At 38.9% G+C, this 27,029-nt stretch overlaps 1 protein-coding gene across 5 annotated transcripts in view; it reads right to left on the bottom strand.

Annotated features, from left to right (window-relative positions):
* LOC148657406 (ras-responsive element-binding protein 1-like) overlaps positions 1-26,461 on the bottom strand; it is a 73,764-nt gene extending 47,303 nt beyond the window's left edge. Inside the window, exons 1-2 of one of the 5 annotated variants that reach the window (XM_088643647.1) lie at positions 26,082-26,461; positions 778-860 (exon numbers count right to left, since the gene is read on the bottom strand). Coding sequence is in view for 1 of the 5 variants with exons in the window: in XM_088643646.1 (XP_088499772.1) it covers positions 26,082-26,121 (40 nt within the window). In the remaining 4 variants the exon portion in view is untranslated. Of the gene's footprint in view, positions 1-777; positions 861-25,111; positions 25,412-25,733; positions 25,754-26,081 lie in introns of those variants that run through there. The other 4 variants (XM_088643648.1, XM_088643646.1, XM_088643650.1 and 1 more) reach the window with 4 other exon arrangements.
* Positions 26,462-27,029: the final 568 nt, after the last annotated feature.

Genomic DNA, 27,029 nt, shown 5'->3' with positions numbered 1-27,029 from the left:
TATACTTTTCATACCTCCATAGCTCTGTACCTTTTGCCTGGTGGAGGAACCACACATTTCTTCATACTTTTGTTTCTTTTTGAAAAAAAAAGCAGCCAGCTCCTTGTACTGCTATGATCATCAATTACTATGTTAAGGCACTTACACAGTTCAAACCTTAATTTCAGCAGAAAAGTAAACACAGGAAAACAAAGAAAATACCATACACTACGTGAATATTTAAATTGTTCAGTACTGTTCTGTAAAAGTAATAGACAAACTGACAACTTTGTCGTCTGGAGATGCCAAACCCAAACTGTGATAAAACGAGTTCCTGGCTTTGGTAATTCTCAGGCAGTAAGTGAGCAATTTCTGCAATATTTCATACTGAACAAAACAATGTTTTGAACCTAAAATTGCACGACTGTTGCATAACGCTAATAATCAACACTGGATCCATCCAAACTGCAGCTGCTACAAAACGCTAAATAAGTCAAAGTGAGAAAGGGATCATTCATCTCGTTAATCATCTTTTCAGCTGTTACAAATTGTAATTCAAGCAAAGGTTACACTAAATTTTCAAAAAACGTGGATGCGTATTTAAACTGTGTTATTAGTGCCCTTAAATGCAAGACAATAAATAAAACTCCCTGAAGAACAGCATGCATAGTATGCATAGTATGCTATCCTTCACTTGGATGTTGCTCAAAAAATGATTTAAAACGACAACTGTTTTTTTAAAAGAATCTGTTGCAAATATATATATTTGGTACAATTCTGAGGTGTCGGGTGTCTCACGTTATATTTACCCCTCCAGAGACCAGGGTTATACCGTTCAGGTATCAGTCAGGGTTGGGCACATCATACTGTGACTGTTCATACTGTAGAAAATGATAGAATTTTTTTTTATTATGATAGTTATCATCCATTTAAAAGAAAGAAAATATTTAGGTTTAGCACATCAACGATATTTCACAACATGCTTTTCCTTTACACCAGTTTTTACCTTTTTGCCAAGGCACTTTTTTATAAGCAAGGAGAAGAATATCCAGCTTTTTACCTCTCCTTGTGTTGTGTAACAACCGCAAAAGTGCCTGATACTGTCGTTCGCATCCAGACAAGTTTTTAAACTTCCATTTTTAAGCCCACTGCAATCACTTTCAAGATGGAGCTGCACTTCAATGCAGGGCTCTGTTCTCTCAGCTGTTGCCTGTCTGATGTTACTCACAGCTGGAGAAACACCCCGAAAACTTCATGCACATTGTGTCAAGATCTGGAGAAACTGTGTCTTTTCCATCTGAGACTGACCTCAGGGATAACAGCTTCAAGATGCAGTTTGACGCAAAAATGAAGTTGACATCTTGAATGCAAGTATGGTCAACCTTAAAAAAAATAGTATGTCAAGCCTGAATCGGTTATATACTTTTTGGGATGTCTGCTACTTAAAAAAAGCATTACAGGAAAAGGCCGTTAGTGTAGGATTCTGTACAGATGCCATCAATAGTGCTGAATGTTTCAAGTGACCACACAGTCTAAATACTTTCTCACTTTGGGAGAATCATCTATTTTAATTTCAATACAGTTAGTTAAAGGTCTGACCAAGAAACAATTCAAAATTCATCAAAGGAAGTTTATTTTAGGTGTAAGTTCTATATATATATGTTAATCTCTCAATACATTCCCAACAAAACTTCACAGTTACAGCACTTAGCTAAGAAGGCATATATAAAGACTTTTTTATTTTGGGGGGGCTGCATAAAAAGAATATGCAACAAATGTATAGTAATATATAGAACAACTAAAATAAACAGTTTCATAGTGAAAAGGCAAAACTGTAACAGCTGTATACTGCAATCAATTCCCCTTGAAGGCAAAGTGATCCAGAGTAAGACTTGATTGATCTCTACATAGACATGTCTATAGATTAAGAAAAACACAAAGGTCCACATTAATCCCCCACAGGTATTGCCTCCCTAACAGATTGAAACCGCCAGCACTTCATTTTATGCAGCATTTCAAAATTTCAATTAACTGTACAAACTCATGTGATTACTGAAAAATTCCCAGAGGTGCTTTTAATCAAGAAAATAAAATACCTGCATAAGCGTGTTCAGACAAGTGCTTAAGCAAAACTGCATTTAGGCATGAAGCAGCTACTTTATACAAGACGCTTGAAAGAAGGGGAAAAAAGGCAGACAGATAGAGATTATCAGATTAGATGGTAAGAGGCTCCAGTTAACTGTCATGAAGGCTATTATAACCGGCCCTGATGAGGTGAGGAGACATTTTAGGTTCAGCTGCTACTTGATTTGCAAACATCCTCGGCTTCCTCCACCTCAATTTACATGCAGTGCACATTCAACTTTGTCATTAGTCAATTCACTTTTACTGTTAAATTACTATTTGATTCTAAGCTGTTGCTTTAATACAAACCTATAGACACTTTTTAAAGGACTACAGTGCACTTCATAGTTACTGCAGTATGAAGCCTCTATTATACAAGGTAATAACAGTGCTACCAACATGCACATTCACCTTATCCAAATATCAAGGAAGACTTTGAATAAAACCATGAGAGAATTGCTAAAGAGAAACCATCAGATGAAAACCAGTTCCAAATGAAACAAAACACATTTTAAGGAAAAAGAACATTTTCATAATTTCAGGAAGATCTTTAAAACTGGGTAATAATAATAAAAAATAACAAGCTATTTTAGCAAGCGATTCATATTTCAATATGCTAAAAAAACATTATCTTTTGTGTAACATTTAAAAAATGTGTCCAGTTCTCGACATTGCACAACGGAGTTATCTGTGCCTGTGCTGCTGAGAAGAAAAAAAAGCAACAAAGCTTAAGGTCTTTAAACTGATTTAAAAGGATCCACTAAAACTACCAAATGTAAAAAAAATCTGCTTTAAACAAGAACTGGGGCCCAGAGCATGCAAGTGGATGTTACGTATCAGCAGATTCAAGTTCGAAAAATGGGAGGCACTTCTTGACAGTTGGGAGAGCAAAGCCTACTTCACTGCTGTGGGGCACAAAAGTAAGAATAGTTTATTGTGCCCCTGCAATTTACCACAGATAATTGCTTTTTTTCCCAGAATAACACTGGAGAACCTAGAAGAGTTTCTGATTAGGTGACCCTGTGACGAGTTGAAAACTCTCCTTGAGCACAAAATAAAACACACCACACAGTATCTATGTCCTATACACTTTCCAAAAAGACTATTAACAAGTAAAAGCTTAAGGAGTTTATTCTGTCTCTGTCTCAGTGTTGAATAGTGCCATTTTTACACCTTGTCCCCCTCCACCCCAACGCCAATATTCTTTGTTGTTCGCCATGGGAAAGCCAAAAGCCTGAGTATGTGTGAAAGAATGCTGTGGTGCTGCTGCTCTGCTGGATGACAGGCACAGACAAGTGCAAAATCCAAGGTTTCAGAGCAGTTGGCACTGTGAGCTATCGCTTTTTGCTTGCTCTACATCATGCCGAATATCCATTTCAACATGGAAAAGGTTAAGACAAAGGGGAGGGGGGGAGGAGCTGTAGAGACAAGACAAAAATTAATGGCTTCCAACATGCAAAAAAAGGCAAAAGATGCCTCGAGGAGCCTGTAGAACCAGTTCTACAGACTCCTTTTTCTGTTTAACCCTCCAACATCCTGCTACCAAGATCACCTGGGACATTCCTTGCATAAAAACAGGACTGTGCCCTACCCTTTATTCTGAACAAGACACACATCCCCAAAAAAGGACTTCTGTCACAAGCTCTCAATTTAACGCTGCTGAACTGGTGCTTGCACACCAATTTCATCTACTTTATCGCAAAGATGAAGGAAAAGGATCATGCTGTTTTGTACTAAATCAGGACAAGTGATGGAAAGGCTGAGTTTTAGTAATGACATCACATAGGTAATTTTTTTTTATTACAGCTTCCAGAAAATAAAGGAATATTTTCCTTTATGACCGGATATGCATTTCATATTCATCTCCAAGCTCTTTAACTAAACAGTTTCATCCCTTTACTTCACTGAGTTTCCAAAAAGTAGCAACGCATTGTTGCTTTGAATGGTATGTAGTTATCGTGTAGAGCTACTGTATCAACAATTCCTTTAGTTCCTATCATTATATAAAAAATCTAACACCCCTTTATTTTTTCATTGGGTTTTTGTTTTCTTATTACATTTTGATTCTGGATATTGCACTTAGTTTCTTAACAGGGCCAGTGGCTGTTATTCCAATACAGATTTCAGAAACAGCAATTGAGAGTGTTAGCAATGGTTTTATGTAGTAATACTTAACGTCCAGAAAAAGATCAACCAGCATACAGTAGGCCTGTTTTAAAAACAGATAAAAAGCCTTCATCTCAGCTGTATACATATAATTGACAGGACTGAAAACAGTACATACAGCTCTTCATATTGGAATGGCACATGTATCTGCCAGTTGTTGTGTGACTATGAAAGGAAATGCCCTGGTCAGTCGCGGGTTAACAGGCACAAGCTGAAGCCAGTGAATGACTCCCTTGGCAACAGACGAATCAGCTGTCACTTTGCACAGGTGGTTTTGACAAGAGCTTTTTTGCTTTTTTCCATAATGCAGATTTTGTTTTTGGCTAAACAGCAGGATCAGTGATTTTTACTAAACAATATCTTTCAGCTTCAGAGAAACTTGCAGCATCTGAGCAAACCCCAGCAAACCCATGCAGTGTCCTGATGTCTGTGCCATGTTAGACTGCAGCTGCCACCCATAAGTCTGTGACTGACTTGTTGTATCATTTTACCACAGTTCAGCATTTATACTTTTTCAGCATTTCACAAAATGTCTTTGAAATATTTCCAAGGTTTTCACATTTTGGAGAAGACTATGATTGAAGTGGGAAATGCAAAAAATTTCCCATATTACTATTTTAAGCAGCTTCCCTTCATTCCAAGTAAATATAGATGAGAGAATTTCTGCACATGTAGGGAATTTAACTCTTCCCAAGAAACTCCTCGATCTGCCTCTGACCCGAATTGTGCTCCTCTGCAAGATCAAGATTTTGAAAAGCTTTACACTTTTTGTACGGCTCTCCCTTGCGTTTATTTATCTCTGTCAGAGGAAGGTAAAATCCTAAACACTGGTAGAATGAGATCGGGCTGATAATCAGCTAACTTTCTTACCCAGTCCCAAATTCCCACTCCAAAACCAAAAGAATTCGTCAATGTTTACATTCTACTCAGCCACCAGAGATATGTTTGCCCTAATTCCTCTGGACGCAAAACATGCACTGGAGAAAACAAGATAATTTACTCTTTCCTAAAACAACGATTTAATAATTGGGGAGGGTTTCAACTGCAGACAATCTTTGTTCATTTCTAAATGTTATTCACAATTTGCTGACTATCAATGCTCGAAAACTGCTGATTTACTGAAATCTGGAAAGTCCAAAAATCCAAAAGCACAATTCACAGCTGGCAGGTGCAATCAAAGAGTGACAGACTGCACTGTAGCTCTTTTGGGTGAAACTGGAAGTCCTTTAGTTGATATCCCCCCCGCTAAATTAAAGATGAATTAATTTCACATAAATGGTTATGAAATACTATGTATAGAGAAGACAAAACTAATTTTGTCAGTCCCACTGTCCATCTCACATGATATACAGATTTCAAAATAAGTTTGGATCTCTCTGAAAAAGATTTGCGTAGCGGTTTCAAGAGTCCCTGCTTTCTCTCTCCCTTTCTCCCTGACACACTAACACAACTCCAGTTGCAAGGCTCAGCTGCAAGAAGTATCATCTGAGTTTTTATGGTAGTCACAAGCACAGCAGGCTGTTGCTGCTTACATCTGGCAGTTGTCCTCACTGCAACAAATGGCACATTCATGAACCAGAGCTCAGTCAATAAATTCTAGAAGGACATCAATCTTTGGCTGGCTGGCCTCACTTTGCAGAAGTAACTGGTCACTGTGTCAAGCCGCTTTTAACTTTACAGGAAACTGCTTCAAGAAGCTGTGCAATATTTAAAAAAAAACGCTTGTTACTTGTGCTCCCGCATGTGCTGTAAGTCTGCACAAGGCCACAGCACATCCTTATTCTACATTGTCAATATTCAAACGAGTCAAATGACCAGAGGTTACATAACTGAAAGTTGAGTTAATGACTACTGGTGTAGTGTAAAATAATGGCAACAAAGGTTCTTTTTTTTGAATACGCTTTTTAAATGAACCTATCCTGATGGTGACTGTGAACAAACAAAAAAAAAATCCAAGGAGGAAAGAGTCCTTTGTAATACCAGCCCTTTAAAACTAAGATGTGGCTGTTTCTTTAGGAGAAACTACTAGAACAGACCATTGGGTTAGTAAAAAACATCACAAGAGCTGCACATTATCCTCTTAGGCCTCATCTTCCTTGTCAAACAAGAGAGTGCCTGCTGTCAAGCCATAGAGCTGGGAATATCCTCACTTATCTCCTCAGCCTCTGTCGTCAAGCATCACGGCAAAACATAAGAGGAAGTGGTTTTAAATTGTTTTTTATATAGAAAATTTAACTTTTTCTATGGTAAGATGTGACTTTTCTGATGCCAAAGGTTTTTTTTTTCCACTTTCATTCCTCAACAGCCAAAATCAGTCAATTACCTTCTCAAAATTCTTTACTTTGTCTTCAGATTTTTGTATTATTTGCTCGGCATTTTATTTGCCTACAGGGAACGAAAAGCTCCCGATTTTTGGGATTAACATCATATACTTGTGGCTTTTCCAGAGTGGAGCCTTTTGTTGTGATGCAATCTCTTGGATACTTTAATTCGATTTGAACAGGAAAGCCCCACAACACAACATGAAAAAACAGTTCTTTTTCTGTAATAAAAGATTACTTTTTTAGCTGCAAATAAGCTTGACACCATCTTCACTGATGAAAATGAAGCTCAATAAAGAAAAAACTTTTATGGAGCAACAGTGAGAACATTTTTGAGCTGTGTGAGAAGATAATCTTCTCTTTCAACACAAATTGCTATTTCATCTTATAAGTTCAAAGAAACAGCAATGCCGAGCAATTTTGAACTAGGTATCTCTAAACTGCCTAAGCAGCTACAGTATTATCCTAATGTCCTCCAAGCTAATCTCTCTCCCCTGCACTGCCAAAACACAGGCCTGCGGATGCAGGCCAAAGTACAAGGCTACAACATCAGCCAACTGTTGCCGTGGTAGCTGTACCCACCTCCCCCCGCTCCCCGTTTCCCATGTGCTACGCCTAGACCAATCAGCAAGCTCCACCCAGCTGTTTGAGCTCTGCCTGCAAGAGCTCAGTGATTGACAGCAGTGCTGGGCTGCAGAAGGTGTAATCCATCACAGTAGGACGGGACTGCTGCTCTTCACATACAGACAGAAACCTCAAAAGCACATCACATCATCCTCCATCCCCCCTCCCTCTACCCTCCAAAAAAATAATGGACAAATAGTTACGTTTTTTTTGGTATAGAGTAAAAGTTAGAAAGTCAAACACTGATGCCAGAGGACACAGGAAAGTAATGACTAGAGTACACACAGGAACAAGCAGAAGTTAATTCCACGCTGAAAAGAATGGAATTAACCCATACATACTCCTTTACAGCTCACACGCTAAGTGAGCTCACCACTCTAACCTCTTCAGAGTTCATTTAAGAAACATAAATATATCAATTTAGAAACTTTTTTTTATTCAAAAAAGCTCTGGCTAGAAAATCAGCTGTAACTTTTACTAGTTCACTGGTATCCAACACGTTTCGCTTTGATATTATTGTACTGTATTATGTCCAACTCAAGAAGGTAACAAATTCATTAAAGCATCTGTTTGCTATTTGTTCTGCCTGTTGTACAGCACAGTTATGGTATATGGTGCAGCTAATCATATTTTGAGTTCGATATAGTGCTTAAAAAAACCTCAGGCCTACAGTGAAGTGTTATTTGTCCAGTCTGCAAAAAGGAGGTTTATTACAGAGCTTATAGATGATCAATTCAGGGTTTTTGGGGCATTCATCTTCTGTTGCTTTTACTCACTTCAGGTATTCAAAGAAAGTATTTCTTTATACTACTTAAAAAATGCCAAAAAATGTAAAGTCTGCACGGCATTATGATAAATAACTACAACACTGTGAAATGAAGCTGTAAAACTGTTCAGTTCAGTTTTGGGGCCAGTTTTCAAAACACTTATTTGCAGAGGTGAAGAGGACATGTCAGATGCTTTAAATATTAGAGCACATTATTTGTTGACGCTAAAGATGCATTCCACAAATACCTGAGAATCTTAGCAAAAGGTATTCTTGGAAATCAATTTTTAAAATGTTTTATGACAAATGTAATTGCCTGAGAGCTTTGAAAACATTCCCAAAGTCTAGTGAAGATGTTTATACCATCCTCTATTTTGCCAGTTTATAAAGACTGGGCAAAGACAAGACATACTTGTACAGAAAGGATTTGGGCTTAAACACTTTCACTGATTCAACATTATAAGCACATTGCTTTACATATAAAGAGTTTTGTATTATCACCGGCTATTTATAAACTCCTTATAAGACTCCTTATAAACTGGTCTTACTGTGCCTCAGTGTTTCAAGGAACATTGTAAAAAAATGGAAGGGTTAAGGAAGTCACTCAACAATAAAAGAGAAAATTATTTTAAATAAGCCAAATCAAAAAGTAAGAATTGTTAAAAGCCGCAAAGGAACAAGTAATAGGTTTATTCCATGATGAAAAGAGAAGAAAGAAAACACAACGTTTCGGCCGTGGAGCCTTCTTCAGGTGCAAGAGGCTCTCACACCTGAAGAAGGCTCCACGGCCGAAACGTTGTGTTTTGTTTCTTCTCTTTTCATCATGGAATAAACCTATTACTTGTTCCTTTGCAGCCAACGCATGCTGACGCAGCTACCCACCTGAACTGTTAAAAGCTGCCCTCTACCACCAAAAGCAATCACACCACATGACAGCTGACAGTTCAAAAGCAATAGTAATAAAACTAAAACTAACGTTATAATCCATGGTTTCCTTTTGACAATCTGCCACAAAGAAAACATTCAAAATCACATGGATGTTTTTTATGTATTTTATCCCCGGTTACGGACATACCGACGTCTGCAACACCTCAAGTTCATTATTCTATTGCAAAGGCTATGCTGAAAGATCACAAGCATTCCCTGCTGGACACCACAAAAAGAAAAGGACAGTTTTTCAAACTGTGTTAAGGTCAAAGGCTTATTTTCGTAAGGCTTCTCACAAGCAAAGCCACTGCCAAGAGTGGTGTCTGGCTATAGTCTTTGGGAAGTCTCGTTCCAAACTTAGCTGAATCTACGGAAGTAAAGTCCTGGACAAAAGTGCTCCCCCCTTCTGGTACAAACACGGAATGCTATAAACTCCTGTTTATCTCAAACATGCGCAGAAGTCATACTCCAGCTGTTCTTGTGTGTACAGGAGTCGCTTGTTACATATGCAAATTTTTGCATTTTGAAATTGTCTCCTTGCAACATTCTTACAGTTAATATTCACATGATTTGTACAAGATCTTTGATCAACATCGTCGAGTACGTTTTTTGGTTTCTGACCACTGACACTGGATCTGGAAAAAGGGATAACTCTGTCCTAACCTCTGGTGCAAAGTTTCCACAGAGAAGGTACGTTCAACTGGTATCACCATGGAAAATGAGAGACGACTTTCACACAGTTATTTTTATTTTATTCCACATGGTGTCCTCACTTACTACTCTTCACTGGTCGAATTGTGTGTTTAGACAACGTTGGTTGTCTACGTTGGTTTTTAAAGCTAAAAAGATCATCTGGTACCTAGAATAAAGAACATCAAATGAAAAGTTTATTAAATATGTAATCCTGACATATAACTGATTAATTATTTGAGAGCTTAAGTTACTTATTTTGTCCTCTATCAGCGTTACTGGAAAACTTTAGTTAACAGTGCCATGGTACCCAATCCAAAACAGTGCAACATAGGCAGAGATGCAACTGTCTTTTCTAGAAGACGCACAAAAACCAAAGGCACACACCATAACTGAACCTGCACAGACAAAACCTACAGAATCCTTAACAACAGCAATGGTCAATTTTCTTCCTGAATTACTACAGGTTTTTGTCTGCGTTTTATTCCTTTTACAAGGTCTTTTATGATGAGTAAGCATGAACCCCCATGAGTTCTTCCTTCCACATAAGATGCAAACCGGGCTCTTATTGTAAATGATTCCAGACCAGCAGTTGATGCTTAGTTGACTTTGTAAGTTGCTTTGAATCTGCAAAATTATTGATTTCAAACTTTTTAATGCGTTTATTGAATAACTCATTTACATGGGTATTTAGTCTCTCCGGATTTTCGATACAGCTTTAGAAAATGCTGTCATGATACCTTGCTCTGAGCACAGAGCTTCTAGTCACTACCCTATGAGGTTCAGAAATAAGCAATTTCCAAAGTAGTCCCCGTTTCTTGAAAGATGAGAGGGAACGGCTCACAGTACACTTCAAAATGAATTGACGATGTGTGATCAAAATAAATTAAAAAATGCAGCAAAACTGAAATAAAGCCTTTGTACCACAAAGTAAATATTATCATGGATTTTACAAGACAGGGTTTCAAGAACTACATAAGCATGCAGGCAACTTAACCAGGTTTAAGATAAAAATTATATTTGCTTGCATTTATATAAATGCAAGGGAAAGAAAACACAAAGTAACTCTGTGAACTTGAGCTCATGTAGTTTTTTCACACTACATATAAATACCATCACAGACGGGTATATCAAACCTAAATGTATAAATTTAACACCTGACCAGCTGCACTCATGGCAACCGTGCACAAAAACAAAAAAGCCTGCATTAAAAAAGCAGCCAGACAGCAGTGGATGCAATGAATGGACAACGCCATCAATCTCAGCCACCCCAATTAAATTCGAGATGCCTCACAAGGAGTGGTGTTGGCTCAGTCGCTGGGCGTTTCACAGCCCACACACCCTCCTAGAGCCATGGCGGCTCAGAACTCAGGGAGTGTGGAGGCTCCCGGGCCCCAGGCTGAACGCCCTGCGGCCCCATGCACCAGCTGTGGAGGGCCGCTGGAACGCCCAGCTGCACCTCACGGCCCCAGGAGAAGGGATGGCTGGAGACCGTTGGGTTCGCCCGCTGATCTGCTCAGGAAACTAAACGAAAGAAGATGTATAATCTGCTTCTTTCCAGAATTTACAGCAGGAAACTCATCTCCTGACTGTCCATTTCCCACTGGGCAAGCACCAGGTGGATGGGCCTAAACATCTGCTGGTTACACATTAACCGCACTGGACTCTTCATATCCCTTCTTCTCCATGCTGAACATACTGTAGCAAACCGTTACCTCGACCCCCTTCAGGCCTGCTGAGTCAAAAACCCTTCAATTGTTTTCAGAAAGAAGTACAACCGTGTTTAAAAAAATGACAATGACTGCAAATAATTTTTGGAAAGTACAAATGAACTTAAGAGTAAGGAACATCTGAAACAAAAAACACCATTAATGTTAATGCTTTGTTTTTAAAACCTGATGATTAAATATCTTACTTTTAAGTGCATGTTGGGTAAATGGTAACTGAACTTTGCAATAAGGCTTTGTATCTTTGTAGTCAGGAAGGAAATCGTATGTAGAACAAAAATATAATAAAATACTAATTCTTCTAAAGAATGAAAATTAAACTTATTGTTACAATATTTTTCTTTTTCTAGAATTCAACAAAACAGTTTTTACAAAGCAGGTTTAACAAGAATCTTGATTTTGAAAATGGGTCTATAGTGTAAAAATCATAAGATGATGAGTGAAATCTTACTGCACTCACTGATGAAAAATATTTGCAGTTTACCCCAAGTTACAAAAAAGAACAACATTTGTACTGGAGCAGAAAGGTCTTGATTGCATAAATACTTGCCGGATAGCCTAAAAACAAAAGCAGCACAATTCAAATGCATAAAGGACACTCAACAGGTAGAAAATATGTGCAAGTATTCATCTTCCCTTTTCACTGAATGGGTTATATAATACCTGAAGCTTTTATAAATCTGTTTTTTTTTCTTGAAAAATAAACACTGGTTACAATAGCTAAAAACAAACAAAACAAACGTGATGTTCAACCGACGTTTGTGCCTACAGAAAACGTTAATCCTACCAAGCATGCATGCTATTAGTTTGACTTAATGTTATTAGGAAGCTGTAGTGTGCGTTCCAGTGAAATGAAGAAAATAGTGAATTACAACACTTCAGCACAGAGCGTATCGGCTTGATGAGCTCAGACCTTTGAAGGAAAATTAATGAGAAAAAGTGAATTAATGAGAAAATCAGAAACACTGACAAATGCATATGAGTGAGAAAATACACCAGTGAGGGTGTGTGAGCCTCCCAAACAATATAACTCCCTCTACAGCGCAGAGTTTTGTGTTTCCTGCCAGAGAACATATTCCTATCAGATGCTAAAGCATCTCAAAAGCCAATGATCACTACCATAGATTAACAAGACATTAACACCAGTGAGATTTAAAGCACAGGACCTCCTTTTATATTTAGTGATTTTTTGTTATTCATGCACTGCTTTTGTAGTTTTTTAAAGCAAATGCCACACCTCTCATCTCGTAGCGTCCCCCTTATCCCTGCAGCTCACATAACATTAATCCCCTTAACCCAAAACTCCTTTGTTACCAACAGTTTATCCTTAAGGGATAAAAAGAAAAGTTAAAGTGTGGTACCAGGGGATGGCGATACCTTTTGAATGAGACTCCCACAGCTTAGTTACGGGCATTTCTTTGTCCTGCGCCTCATGATGGAGAAGGGCAGTGTTTCACTAGAAGAAAGGGATGCTCTTTTCCATTGTTTGAATAACCTGAGGGCATTTTGAGAATGGCTGCAAAATGAAAGTACAATGTCTGCCTCTGTCTCAGTAACTGCTCTGTGGCCTAATGACACTGTTCAATTAAATTCTTCACAGCTGCCACCAGACACACCTTAGAAACTGATTTCACCTGCAGCCCCTAAAGGGACGTTATATCTATGCTGTCCATCTCACCTTCCCCTTTGCTTCACAGGAGTTTCCATGGTTGGTGGCCCTTTTTTATTGGTAATTCAAAAATGTATTTTGGAGACAAGGAATCGGGCATATGACTGTAATGTACTGGCGGACATTAAAAGAAAGGCACACAAATTTGTTTCTTTTCAAACGTCTTCTAATGTTTCCTACTGAGGTAAACTACACACTCTGATATTGCCTTCTATTTTGTTTTTCGAAAATTCCAAATTAGTTTCAGAAAGGTGTTTTCTTGCCATGAGTCAGCTGTGAAAATGAATGCACCTTCCTTGTCTGTGGCGTGGATGAGGCACACAGAATGCAGTTCATGTGATACCCAGGCGACTCATTCACAGAAATCAAAGCAGGAACATGTGCAATGACTGAAACACATTTGACATGAGCTACAGACACCTATTTAAAAAACAGGGGACAGTGGTAATGTCACTAAAATGTATACGTTATAAGCAGAAGAAGAAAACAATGAATAAATCAAGGCCATTAAAATGGACTACTTTATTTAAAGCAATCTAGAATCCTAGCTTGTCGTGTGACAAAATGACACAGGAAAGAGAAGTGTGTACAGCTTTGTGAAACTCTGACTAATTCTTAAACACAGAGCTGTTAAACGATAAAAGGACCCTCATTCTTTCATGTTCTTTAATTGAGAGAGGGGGATGGGGAAAAAAGGAAACAGAGATTTCAACATATAAAGTACATTTAGCAGGAAAGCAAAAAAAGAAATACAGAAGTTTCTCAAAAATAAACATGGCACAATACACATACTATCATTTGGATTTTATATTACAAACCTAATATACTGAAAACAGCTGTAGTATAGATTAAAGCAAAATAAAGTTGATCATTTACCCCACTGCAGGTATTTCTTTATTTACAGAAGCTATACATTCACCACAACCGCTACGCTTCAGAAAAAGCAGGATGATTCTCATATTTCTCTTAAAACATCTCGGCAGATTTCGGTCATTCACAGAGGAGCTTGTGAACACAAACTTTACAGCCTCAAGTCTCTTGTCCCTCCCCCCCGAGCTCCTGTTCACTCCTCCGAAATGACCCCCTCCCCCCTCGGAGCTGGATGCTCTCAGGTGTGTGGAGCAAACTTTTTCTTTTTTACCAAGAAGCAGCAACAAGATTATAGTCTCCTTGGAAACAAACTGCACCCTGTGTTTGTAGAACAAACAATGGTATCTTTTTGAGTACAACACTAAACAGGCGGGATAAGAAGCAGCCAATTCCTAAGCATGGTACAGTACAAGAGTGTAGGCATATATTTATATATCAGGGCCTGTGTGTTGGGTGGGGGGATCCTGAAATATGAATGAATTAGAAGTGGAAAACACTGTAGAGCTCGAGGATGCTCTGGAATGTTCTCAGAAAATGTGGCTGGACATCACCCTCAACACTAGCAGTTCCAGTGTTATCTCTCGATCAACACTTTTTCTGTTCCCTTTCTTCTAAAACACTTCACTATGGGGCCTTTTCACTGGACTCTTTTGACTGACCTGTAACTTTAAAGGCATGATGTACAAAGAATTCAATTGCCCCCACCCCCGGACAATAATACTTGCAAGGAATATTGTTGAGAAAAAAAAACACCTGCAAACAGGTATAATCAACGTCGATAACAAGCAAATAAACTGAGAAGCATAATGGTGGTTAAAAAGGGACGACACCAATAAAAGAATTGTGCACACTGATATAATGTATAGTTTACTGCGTTCATGGAGAGCTTCTAACTATTTCTACAGACTAACTTTAGGAGTGACTGAACCTATTGTCGACTGTTTTTTCCTAGCCAGTAACAGTCACTAAAATCACTCAGTTAGATTTTCTTTATTAACTTAAAAGAGGTAAATACAAGCCAGCATTTCGAAAGGCTGACTTCATCCAAGCATAAAGCTTCTGAGTTTATGTATAACAGAGCCTGAATGTGTTAAGAGTTAGTAATGGGAACTGTACTGCAACACCCAAGTTCATTGTTAGACACTAGCTGTTCTCACCACATTAATCAAAAGTAAGTAAAACCCATTTTGCAAAAGCATGAGATATTAAAATTTTAACTCTCCAATTTTACTCCACTGATTTTAAGCTGTGGACATTCAAAATATAAATATTTCAATTTAAAAGCTTTCCAATATGTCAAGATCTATGGCCTTATCAAACAGATTTTCAGTATGCTGTAGTGATGCATTTAGGCAGCCAATCAATGTTGTAGCCTGATCTAGTCAGAGCTCAGAAGACAGGCAAGTCTGGGCGTGGTCACTATCACGATGACAGAACTCCAAGGAAAAGCAGGTTGATGCTGAAAGTAATGTTTGTGGACCAGTAGGTGGCACTATTGCCAATGGACCAGAAATCCCAAAATAATGTCATACACATGTCTATGTGGAAATGGACAGGGTGCTGTAAGAGGCATTGTCCTTTGAATGAAATATAAAATCGTGGTCCTTAAAAGCTCCATAGCACATTGTCAAAAGACTAGTTAGGTTAATACTGGTACCCTTTCTAAATTCCACACGGGATTCATTCCTACAAGTTCACACCTGGTATCAACTGGTGAAGCTATTTCTCTAACGTCTTGAAGCTGATCTAATGCGAGTCTCCCAAGTGACTCCCTTCCTACATGTAAAGCACATCGAGAGGGATGAAAGACTCTGTACATAAATAAAAGGAGTTGTTATAAGACAGGTTTCGACCACAAGTTGGCAAATGTTCTTTAAAACTTGCTGCAGAATACAATGTGGTAATGTGGCTGCCATCAAGCACTCACAAGACCTCAGCTCACAAGGCTATGTATTAAGAGCACATTCATTAAATCTTTTCATCCTGCACTACAGAATTCTATAAGTTTTTAAGGTTTTTCTATAATCCGGTGCCACATTTAAGTATCTTCAGCCAGATTCTTAAAATACATTTAGAATTAATTAATTTCCATTATGCCCAACTGATTTGGAATTATCAAGTGTGTGTTTTGTTCACATATGGTTCACTGATACAAACCAGACCTGCCCCCCCCAACACACTTTGACAAGGTGAATTTATTGCTGTCCTTCGTGTCCTATAGACCTGTTTCAGCTCCCTGACATGGTACAACATGGTATGCAGCAGTTCTAAAATTGAAAGGACTGCTGCCAAATGGAAAAGATTAATTCAACAAGATAAGTTTTGAAGAGATGATTATATAGTACCATAGAAATGGAATAAAGAATTACTAATGATATCTCTAAGTAGAAGCTTTCAGACAAAAAAAAAACTCTACAGCAACAAAATCCACATGCATAGTTCTGAATGTTTTGGAAATAAGTTCACTCCCCATTTCTCCTTCACACTCTTTTCACTTTTGTCCCACTCCTTCTCTCATTCTCAACCAGCACTGTGACACGTTGTGCTGCAATTCGGTAGGTTAAAATGACAATAAATTACAGTAAACATATGAAAAAAGCCACTCTCAAAATGGACTGCCCGCACAGCATTAAGGACGCCCAGATAGATTTCATATGATGAAAACGCACCCTGGTATTCGAAGGCCTAACCTCTGTTGACATTTAATCCCAGAATACACCATACAGGTAGTGTGTCAGACTGGCAGTTAATGATTCTATATTTGCTACGCTGACAAGCTGTAGAAGCCTTATGAAGGATGGCCCTCAAATCGTGGCCTTTTGAATATGGCGTCTCTAATGTACCATTAAATATCTGTGAACCAATCTCACACAACACCACTGAAGGAATATTTATAAAATATTCAGCACTGGTCGGGTTAAGGCCTTTACCAATGCAAGGTGTGGAAGTGTGAATATGGGTAAGGATACTGAACTAATTCATTCAGCTGAGTAATGGAACTGAAATCACAAATGAAACACTGAACTACTTAGCCTGACACTGCTCTTGAAACCGCACTAATCTGTTTCAACATCTTTTTTGTAAAAAGAGCAAAATCTGCCCAACAACATAAAGTTAGAGGGATCATTATTCCAGGGGCTATTCTCCAATCCCGCACATCTTGAAAACCAAAAAGAAATGGCCCACATGCAGGGGGGGAAAAAACAAACCCTCCCGAGCTTTGACATTCAGGACGCAGGAAGGCACACAAGCAGTCTTGTTGCAAATAACCGGGCTGTAAAGCCTGCAGGCAAGCGAGCTGGCGACAAACAGGTTGGACGATGCTGCTTTGCGCTCCTTCCCTGCCTGACTCGACAGAGCAACAAGTGCTGGCTGCGAGTACCACCCCTCCCCCCCACCCTGCGCTCAACCTCCAGAAGCTATCGCAAATCCTCAGGCAGCAGCAACTGCCAGCTGACAAAACTGTTTAGTCAGCAAGAAAGCAGGGGAGAGGCCGCCATTCTGTTGCGCGCGCTCAACTCGACCTCTCTCCATCCCTCCTCAGGAGCTTTAACCCCTTCCTGTCGGAACCAGGCCCCCCGGCTGGAGGGGCGTCAGGAGCGCGCGGCGCCCTCCCCACCGCAGAGAAAGAGCAGCCGAGCGCGGCTGGCGCGAGGCACGGCAAATGGCAGCTGTGAGGCAGCCTCCCCCAGCTCCATGTGTCTGCTGGTTTTTGTTTCACTTAACAGGCCTTCGCACTGCAGCCTCCCCTGGCCGGAGCAGAAAGCCAGAGCTCTTGCTTCATGCCATTGTTTTTACACTTCCTCCATCTTTCCACCATGTGCAGCCCGTTTCACTTCCTGTCTTCCACACCCAGTGGAACCCAGGTGCTGGCTTTTTTTCTCCGCTGCCTGTGCATTCTTGCACACCAGTGACACAGACAAGAGACTAGACTTTGAACCCGCTGTACTGTAAAGACCTGGTTTATTTGCTTCTTGTGTTAGGGGGTGGCAGCGGCTTGTGTCATCTCTGGGAAAGGATGTACAGTACTGTAACACACCCTCCCCCGTGCTTACAGAATCCACACCATGTCTTTCTACGGGGAAAACAAAGACACTAATTGACAAGGCAGTGGTAAAAATCCAGTTTCAGTACTTTATGGCGAAATGTTCTACTTATCACTGCGAAGGAAGGGGGTGTATCCCTGTATGCTGAATTTATAACACTGTGATAAACCTTTACGCTTGGGGAGCTATCATCACGATAGAAAACCAAAAACATTTGCTACATGCAGAATCATACATATTGTGATACACACTCTATATTAGTCACTCAAGAATATTACACAAATTGTGATTGACTGTTGTGTACAGGCATCCTTAGAAGGCAATATGATGAAAACGAGTGTTTGAGTGTTACAGAGGTGGACACGCTGTTCGTGTAGATGAGACAGCCAAGAGTCTCTACTCCAAACAGATGCCAGTGTATTTCTCAAATGAGTGAAGTCATGTCAGGCCTAAAGGGAATTAAGTCAAAACTATTGAAGAGTTTGGTTTTATTTGCAATACTTAATCATATCTACTGCAGTACTGAATTGTCCAGTATTGAATATTTAAAATGTAACAACCCTTATTGAATTAAAAGGGGGTTATCATAATCCTGCAAAGTGGTTTTAAAAACAGAATGAGCTGAGATGGTTTTCACACACACAAAAAAAACAAGTTTAGTTTTACTTTCACTGTACATCCCTGTATTAAAAATGTCAGGGGCATGATAAAATAAAGCAGAAATATCCATTCCCCAACAAACCAAGCAGAAGGAGGAATTTGTGTCTAAACAAGTTTTTATAAAGTAAGTGACTGAACAAAATGAAAAAAGATCAGGACTTGCATTGTAAATGCCATTTAGTTCTTATTCAAATGAACACAATATCCAAAAGCATCTTTGCCCTTCTCAACTACTACACTTGATGTTAGTTTCAACTTAGCAAGAATGCTAATTTAGAAATTGAATGACAGGACTGATGCTTTTCTTGAATTACGTGGGTGGTGTATTTTTGGCTTGACATCATTTCAGTTCCAAGACACTTACTTAATAAGCATAAAAAATGTTCAACGCCAACTAGTGAACAAGATATTAACCACACAATTTCAAATGAATCTTTCTGAAGCAAAGAGGTGCTGTTTCAAGATTTTGTCCAGCAAAATTCCCCCTTGAGCTCTCCTTGCTGAGTAACAATCAAGGACTTTAAAGCAAGAAATTAGAAACATTTTCTCAGTCCAAAAATACATTGTATGCAATACAGAATATATTCACAAACAGTAGTTTATCAGCAAACTATAAGTAACTTCCAGACATCAAACAATACATGACTGAAGCTTTTATGTTTTAGTTCAGATCAACTTTACTGTATACAATCCATATAAAGCACAACACCTGAAGCATCGTACCCTAAAGAAAAACTGCTGTATCCTTCAACACACTGATTATACACACCTTCTCTCCAAGTCTGCAACATCTCTCTGAGACGTAAATCTGACCATAGAATTAGGCTTAAATTGTAGTACCTCAAGACAAATTACACAAAAGTGTTTCACTCTCCATAAATATCCATGCTCCTGCCACTATATTTACACAAAGCCTAATGGAGACCAGCCAGACAGAACACTTGGGTTGTCTGGTTTTCATATACATATTAGTGAGGCGCAAAAGAAATTCAACAAAATCTTTATTTCAGCTGCTCAACAAATAACAACTTGAAGGAATATTCATCACTGCCAAACCCTGAAAATAAAGCAATCTGTAAAGAAACTGTTTTAATTTGGAAATGTGCACCGACTATAGTAGGAAGTTGTGTCTCCCGGCCCGTTTCAGTTGACTCTTTGCCATTCCTAATTGATCAGAGAGCAATCTAACAGTCCGGATCTGCGAGGTTGCAGCTTATCAGCACAAAGTTACCTAGAACTCCTATTACATTTCCAGGAGATAAATCAGGTTATGAATAAGGCCTATACCTTTAATCTCTCATTGAACAAATTATCCAGAAAGAAAAAAGTAAGTTCATCAGACAAAGCTGCCAGTGCAGTTAAAAAATAAAAAAAGGAAAATAAGCTCAAAAACGTTTCCAGTTTGCTTTATGAATAACTTAAATGAAGTGTATCAGGGCACCAGGTACCTCATTCCACACAGACCTCATCGGTGCTGGGTCTTACATCCACACCCTGCTATGGAACATAATCTTATCTAAAATAGATGGGATAAAAATAGACCAGAAGCCAAAGGGGGAAGCCCATCTGGACCTCTGGGCTAACAAGGAAGGGTCTTCTTCATCTATAAATCTACGTTTAACAACAATCGCCTCAATCTGTTCAGTGCTTTATGTACAATCTCTGTAAAACTGCTCTTGAAAATTGCTGCTTGTTCATTTTGCGACTCCATGTTTGATTATCTGAGTCTGATGGGAACTAGGACTGAAATGTTCAAAACCTAAGATTTGACACAATTGTACTTCTAAACAGTCAGATATTTTAAGGATTCTGAGTTAGTGACTCTTTAAAATGAAAAAGATGTTACCCTTAACTGCACAGTGTATGAACTGTTCCAGTATTTTTAGGAAAGCTATAATCTGAAGACCACACTACAACAGTCCTATTGGCAAATATTTCATTCTTATGAACCACGCCATCAAGAAACACCTAAACAAGTGAAACTGAAATTAAAAAATGAATTTTTAAATAAAAATCTGTGCCTCCACTATAATATATAAGAATATAGTTGCTAATTATCTATTAGCAAGAGGCTAAATGGCTCCAAAGATGAGTTTTATACTTCTACTAATATGATTATAGTAGTAAACTAACTTAAAATGCCCATCACTTTCCAAAGTCAGGAATATTCAAGTCAAGAAGTTATTTCTCGTCCTCACATGCCCATGCCAGGATGCAAAGATTGTACACGTTTGTACATGCAAAAATAACACTATTAGACCCGAGTTTCATTATTCTGAATTCTGATTATATTCAGAAACTACGTAAATACTCACAACAGAGTTTTATGAAGATGTGACAATCCTGCATTCTTCTCAGCATTCATGCATAACTGTTATGTTCATGAAAAAGCACTGAGTAGCTTGCAGGCCTTTTGTGAGTACATTTTACAATGGCTTTTCCCACTGCAAATAGGACCACCCTATTGAAGTCTGAGAAGATTATAGGTGAATCCCAGTTGGGCTATTCAGCCTGCTTGTCTCTGTGACTTTTCAAAGTCTCCTAGCTTCACATGTCTGAATCACAACGAGCAAACAATCCCCACCCGGCACCTACTTCTTTTGTATCAGGAGCCTTTTCAGGAAAATGTACTCCACCAGTTACAAGGCAACACAGATAGCTGTGCTCAGATTGAAAGCTTTAATCTAAAGTTTTGCATGCTCCCATATTCCATCACCTGCACTGTGATGGTTCAATTTAACGTTTCGTTGTGGAAATCAAAGACGGCGAAGAAAATCCCCGACTCTAACCTGAAGATTTACTCGACTGCCATGTCTGCTCGGCTCTCCACCACTATCTAAACCTCTTTCATCTTGTGATGCAGCACCTTCAATTGCCAGTGTAAAAACTCATCCCAAGTCCTTTTAAAAAATGCAGTCTCCATACTTCAGTTTAGCTTGTTACAAATGATTAAACAAAACTGTCAATCTGTCACTACTGGCCCAGCAGCGCAAGCTTGATTTGTCTGTTTTGCCCACATAGGGCCACCGTCCAACATGCATCAGATGCTCTGAGATCAGCAAACTAGAGTGAGTCAGAGAGCCAAAGCAAGGTCGTCTGCAAAGGACACTTTCTTCCCCTGCCATTCAGCTCACCCCCTACAGAAACATCCCAACCTTTAACGGCTCCACTTGAGGTGTCTGAGTGCAGAATTAACCCTTTGCCTCCAAATACCTGGGGCCGCAGTATGGTGCCAGGTGTTCAGGAGAGATACAATGGAGGCCTACTTGCAGGTCGTTCTTGTGGGAATTAAAGCACCAACAACACAGAAAGAAAAGAAATTTCAATAACTCCAACTTAAAGGTACAGAGCCTATATGTTTAAACTTAAAGTGACTGGCACGATATCCAGTCTAAATAGGAAATGGTACCAAAAAAAAAAAGACATGAGTGTACTCCCTGAATCATTCAAAAGGGCAATTTGTGCCGGCAGTACCTCTGTGTTTATCGTCCTCCCTCACACTTCCATCTGGCTAATTATCTTAGTATCTACAGCGGCTTAGCTCTTCACATTCAGAAACATTCAATTATTACATCAGAATTCACCCCTCCCATACTGCATAAGTATCCCTTTATAGGAGAACCCCCCCCAATCCCACTATTTAAGAACTTATCCTACATGAGAGTCCCTATATATATATGAGAATTCATCACCCATACCGCGCTAGTATATTATTAATTTACGATTGATCATTTTCATTACTCATGAAACGTAGTTACTGTAACAATAAATGTGAAACACAGCATTTAGGATTATTACCCATAACACTGGGAGATAAAATAATACACACTGAGAGGAATTAAAAATGTTACGATTGAGTATTGGAAGTTTTGTTGTATTTGTAATGCCTCTCAAAATATTTTCTGTAGTGAAGTAAATTAATTGTGTGATAAGGAATTGTTTGCACTGCTTGTTATTATACTGCAATAATAATTAAAAAATCTAATTACTATAACAGGGTGCCAAGATGATCAACGTGCCCAGGTAGGGTGATCAGTTACTTATCTTAATAGTCACCTAGTAACTATATAGGAATAACTGTATTATACTCAAAGGTTCAGTTTTATTTCCGGTTTAAGCACAGAAACAATTACAGGGCAATGGAGGGGGTCCCGTTAAATTCATGGGTTAATTCTAACAACTCGCCTATAAATCATAACATCATCAATATGCTAATCAAAACATTCTGCTGAATTAAAAAAATGCTTAGTCGATATCATCTGCTGTCTAATTTAACAATTTCTAAAACTGAGCAACAGTACGGGCTATTTCACAGATGATGTATTGAAAGATAAAGCCTAATTACAATACTGGAGCCTGATACTGTTGGCTTAGTTGGGGGGTTGTCAATTCTCCGAGCAGATTACAAGAAAGACGTTTAAAGGCGTTTGAGGTGGATTTCGGTAATGCCACTGCAGTCGTGTCTGACAGTGTGGGTTATATGAACAAAGCTTATGACGGCATTTTTCAAGGTTTGTTGTCAAATTCAGCACATTTAACTTCTCAACCCTTGCTGTTTCATGAAGGACACAGTTGAAAGCTCAAGTCTGCTTGACCTCAAAGTCAGGGCCTATTGAAATGGATGAATGTTTTGCCCAACATTTAAGCTCTAGAAGTCCAGTATGCAGTATATACAATCACAGATGCTAGTATCAATATACTCCTTCTCCAAAAATATTATCTGAAGTTAATTGAGTGCAACAGTGTTTGTTAAGCCACTTACTTAATGACGATGGTGATACTGTATATTTTCTAAGTTTACTCAACATCTATTCATCCTAAAAGTTGGTAGTTAATATTTCTAGTAAATGCTACTAAGATGCAGTGTGCAAATACTTAAATAATTTCTAGTACATGGCAGATGTCAGATGCAGACATACATATTGAAAACTACAATACTTCATCTGCCTAGGATAGAAGTTTCAACAATTCCAGAAGATATGTTACCATTCAATGAGTGTACATTAGCAAAAGCTTTTATTACAACTGATAAATGTGTTGGAGAAGAATAAAAATACTTCTAAATTCTAGACAGCTTTCAATAATTCTGCAAAAGTATAACTATGGTGTGGGCCTACAGCCTATTTCTTTAATGAGTGACGACATATCAGAATATGGCACAAAAGCCATTTCATTCATGAAATGAGCAGTATTATGGCTATTACTTTTCCATATTATTTTAGAAAAACTCGGTAGTTAAAACCAATTTAGAGAGTTATAAAGCAATAAACAAAGTAACCTGATTGAAAACACGAGGTTTCGGTGTGAAATTAGGGTTAGCAGGGCTTCCCCAGTCTTTCACCATCTCAAGATGTGTATCTGTTCTGAGATCATAAAGTACCCAGTAAGACATATATCTCCCAAACCATTTTCAAAACTGTGGAAAAATGAATGACCAGACTCCAAAACCCGAGCACTAAACACAGACATCACTTGCTGAAGACACACCCTTCAATACGATGTGCATCAATGCAAAAAAGGAGTTGGTACTCCCTACAGGCCATCAACTAAAAAGCATATTTTTATATGGAGCTGTATCAAAAGTACAAGTTGAAACGACTTGTACTTGTAGGCTGGGTTGGTTTACTAAGGTGCTGTTTCTTTGGTTTCCTGGTTCACCCTCCTCAGATGATGGGGAGCGTCTGAATTAAGAATATCAGCCTGACAAACACGCCTTAAATGTTATTAATCTTTTCTCTCAAATACGACCTTTAATACAACCAATAGCACGGTCGCAAACAAGTCAAAACTGTCTCGCCCAGGTAAAATGGGAGTAGCCTCAACAGTAACTGTATGAGAAAACCTTCAGTCAAGCCCACTAATGGGATGACGGATCCCCGCTGTTTCCAGTCTATCGCACTAACATCGTTAAGTGAGTCAAACAGACAGTCACAATGGTTTTCTGCACCTTACGAGATAGAAAAAGAAAACACTAAGTACCAGAAACGCTGCACGGTAGTTCAGCAAAAAAGTTTAACAAAAAAAGATAAAAATTGAAACAAACTAAACTTACTGGCATCTTTTCTCTTTCCATTTAGTCCCCCCCCCCAAAAAAAAATAAATAAATAAAATAAAATAAGTACAACATATGCAGCTTAGTAAAGGGCTATTCCGTCAAAATATGTAGATGCAGAAAGTGTGTGTGTGTCGTGTTTCTGCTGCAGGCCGAGTCGAGAGCCGTGTAGAATTTCGTAATGGAATGTGAACTGCTCATCCGGATAGTCTCTTACTCTTAGTCCTCATTCTGTCTCCTTCCAAGCAGCAAAAGAAATGCACGTAAAAAACGCAACGTGAAGGCAATCGCTGTTTTATTTCACACACCCCGACGAAACACTCTTCATCTTTAGCAAAAAATGACATTTTTTTTTCCTCCGAGCTAAATAGTTAAAAGATCCTAACTAAATAGTATAAATTAAAAGAACAAGAATTAAACACTTAAAATGTAAAAACGTCACACCCCACAAAAAACGAAGTAAAAAGTTATGCAAACATCGCAGACTTACCCTAAGCAGCATCAACTGGGATAACGAAATGCTAATATGAAGAAAAAAACTTGCTTAGCAACCATTAGGTTGCAGTCTCCTAAGAGACTAAAACTGATCAATTCCCCCTCTGTGTGAAACGTCTGCGCGTCCCACATCAGAAGTAGACTATATCAAGCAGAGTGCGCAAAACTGACCTTTGAATTACTGTATTTGCGATGCTACCCCCTCGCCCCCCCAAATAAAAAGTAGCACGCAAATACGCAACTTATGAATGTGCGTATGTTTGTATTCTTGGTGGTGATGCTAAGCGACCCATCACAATTTTAGGAGCACTCTTCAATTCGTATTGGTTGTTTGTTTTTTTAATCTTAACTTCCTCCTTTTGACGATGCCTGTATCCTAATTATCCTTAAAAACATGTCCGACTGACTAAACGTCATATGACGGAAGGTAATTGGGGGATAAAAGAAATGCCAAACATAGTGAGTTTATTTTTTTTCTTGATTTTGCAGTTAAAAAAGTAGCTGCTTCTCTGCAAGGTCAAAACGTAAAAGGACGCATGGCCCCTAAGCCTTCTGTTCCGATCAAAGTACATTAAAGATATGGATGCTCCGCGCGACAGAAGTAATAAACTTTGTACCTTTCGCCAAACCGCATCCTTCCAAACTAAACTTTGAAAAAAGTTCGTACCCGATCGATGGCTGCTGTTTTTCGCTTGCATGAGCTACATGTCCAGGTAGTTAAAAATAAATGTGCATGAAGGAGACCCAGTCAAATTCCAGAGCTCAGACGGTTTAATCATGGATGAGCATCAGGTCCAGGCGAAACTAGGAAGCAGAGAAGTGTTGAGAAAACTAAACATCCTCTACATCTTTTCCAACTTTTCTCAACTTCGGTGTAGCAAGATAGTTACACTGACGCTTCTTAGGAAGCGAACCGAATGTCTGTAACGAAAAGCAGAGTTTAGAAAAATGATCCGAGTACTTACGTTTGACTTTGTTGGGGTTGGGCTGCTTGCGCCGAGACATGATGATGATGGTGAATGGTGATGATGGACTAAGAAAAAAAAAAGCTGCAAAGTTGTTCCGGAGAGGAATCAAAATGGCGTTTCTGAGGATGTGCAAAGTTCCCCAAACTTTATAATTCCCTTTCTCCCGATTTCTTCCTGAAGAAGGAAGATGGAAAGAAAGAGTTGAGAGACTGAAAAAGTCTCACTTATTTAGCTCTCCTCTCTCTCCCTCACTCCGTCTCTAAGCGCAGCGCTATCCTCTCCCTAAACCTGATAAGTAGACACATCACGTGTTGCTCCTGCTAGTCTCCAGGGGGACGTGTTACTGAGGCTGCTGCCACTACATTACAGCCAGTTACAAGCATCTCTTCATACAGGAGGGGTCTCTATCGAGCAAAAAGAAGGGGGGAGAAAAGTTTATCGAACTGCCTGGTACCATCCCACCCACCTCCTTTGTTGCTGAAAAAGAGAAGGAAGTGTGTGCGTTTTTTTTCTCGTTGAACTTTACTTCGATGTTAAACCGGTGTGTTGCAGCCTCCATCTCCCTGAAACGTGCTGAAGTAATATGAGACTAGATAAACAAAAGCAGGTAATTTCAAATCACTACTTTTTATGCTAAAAGGAGTTTGAGCGGCTTAAAAGCATCACTAAAATTGCCCTAGCATCACTGTTATGACATTCAGCTGGCCAGATGTATTCAGGTAATTCTTTTTTTATTTGTATTTACTAAAGAAAAAATAACTTTGCTACCGTCCAGTGTGAGATTCAGAGCTGATTTAAAGTACACGTGGCATAAAACTTTTGACGCACATTTAAAAGCCACGAACTCTCCTTTCTTCTCGAACAACACATATAACATTTGGAAAAAAAAACACATATAACATTAGGCATAATGTTGTCCATTTCTAATATAGACGTATTTGACGG

This window comes from Lepisosteus platostomus, chromosome 8, assembly GCF_059453375.1.
Source record: "Lepisosteus platostomus isolate fLepPlt1 chromosome 8, fLepPlt1.hap1, whole genome shotgun sequence".
NCBI classification, from domain to species: domain Eukaryota; kingdom Metazoa; phylum Chordata; class Actinopteri; order Semionotiformes; family Lepisosteidae; genus Lepisosteus; species Lepisosteus platostomus.
This window is presented reverse-complemented; position numbering and strand designations above follow the sequence as displayed.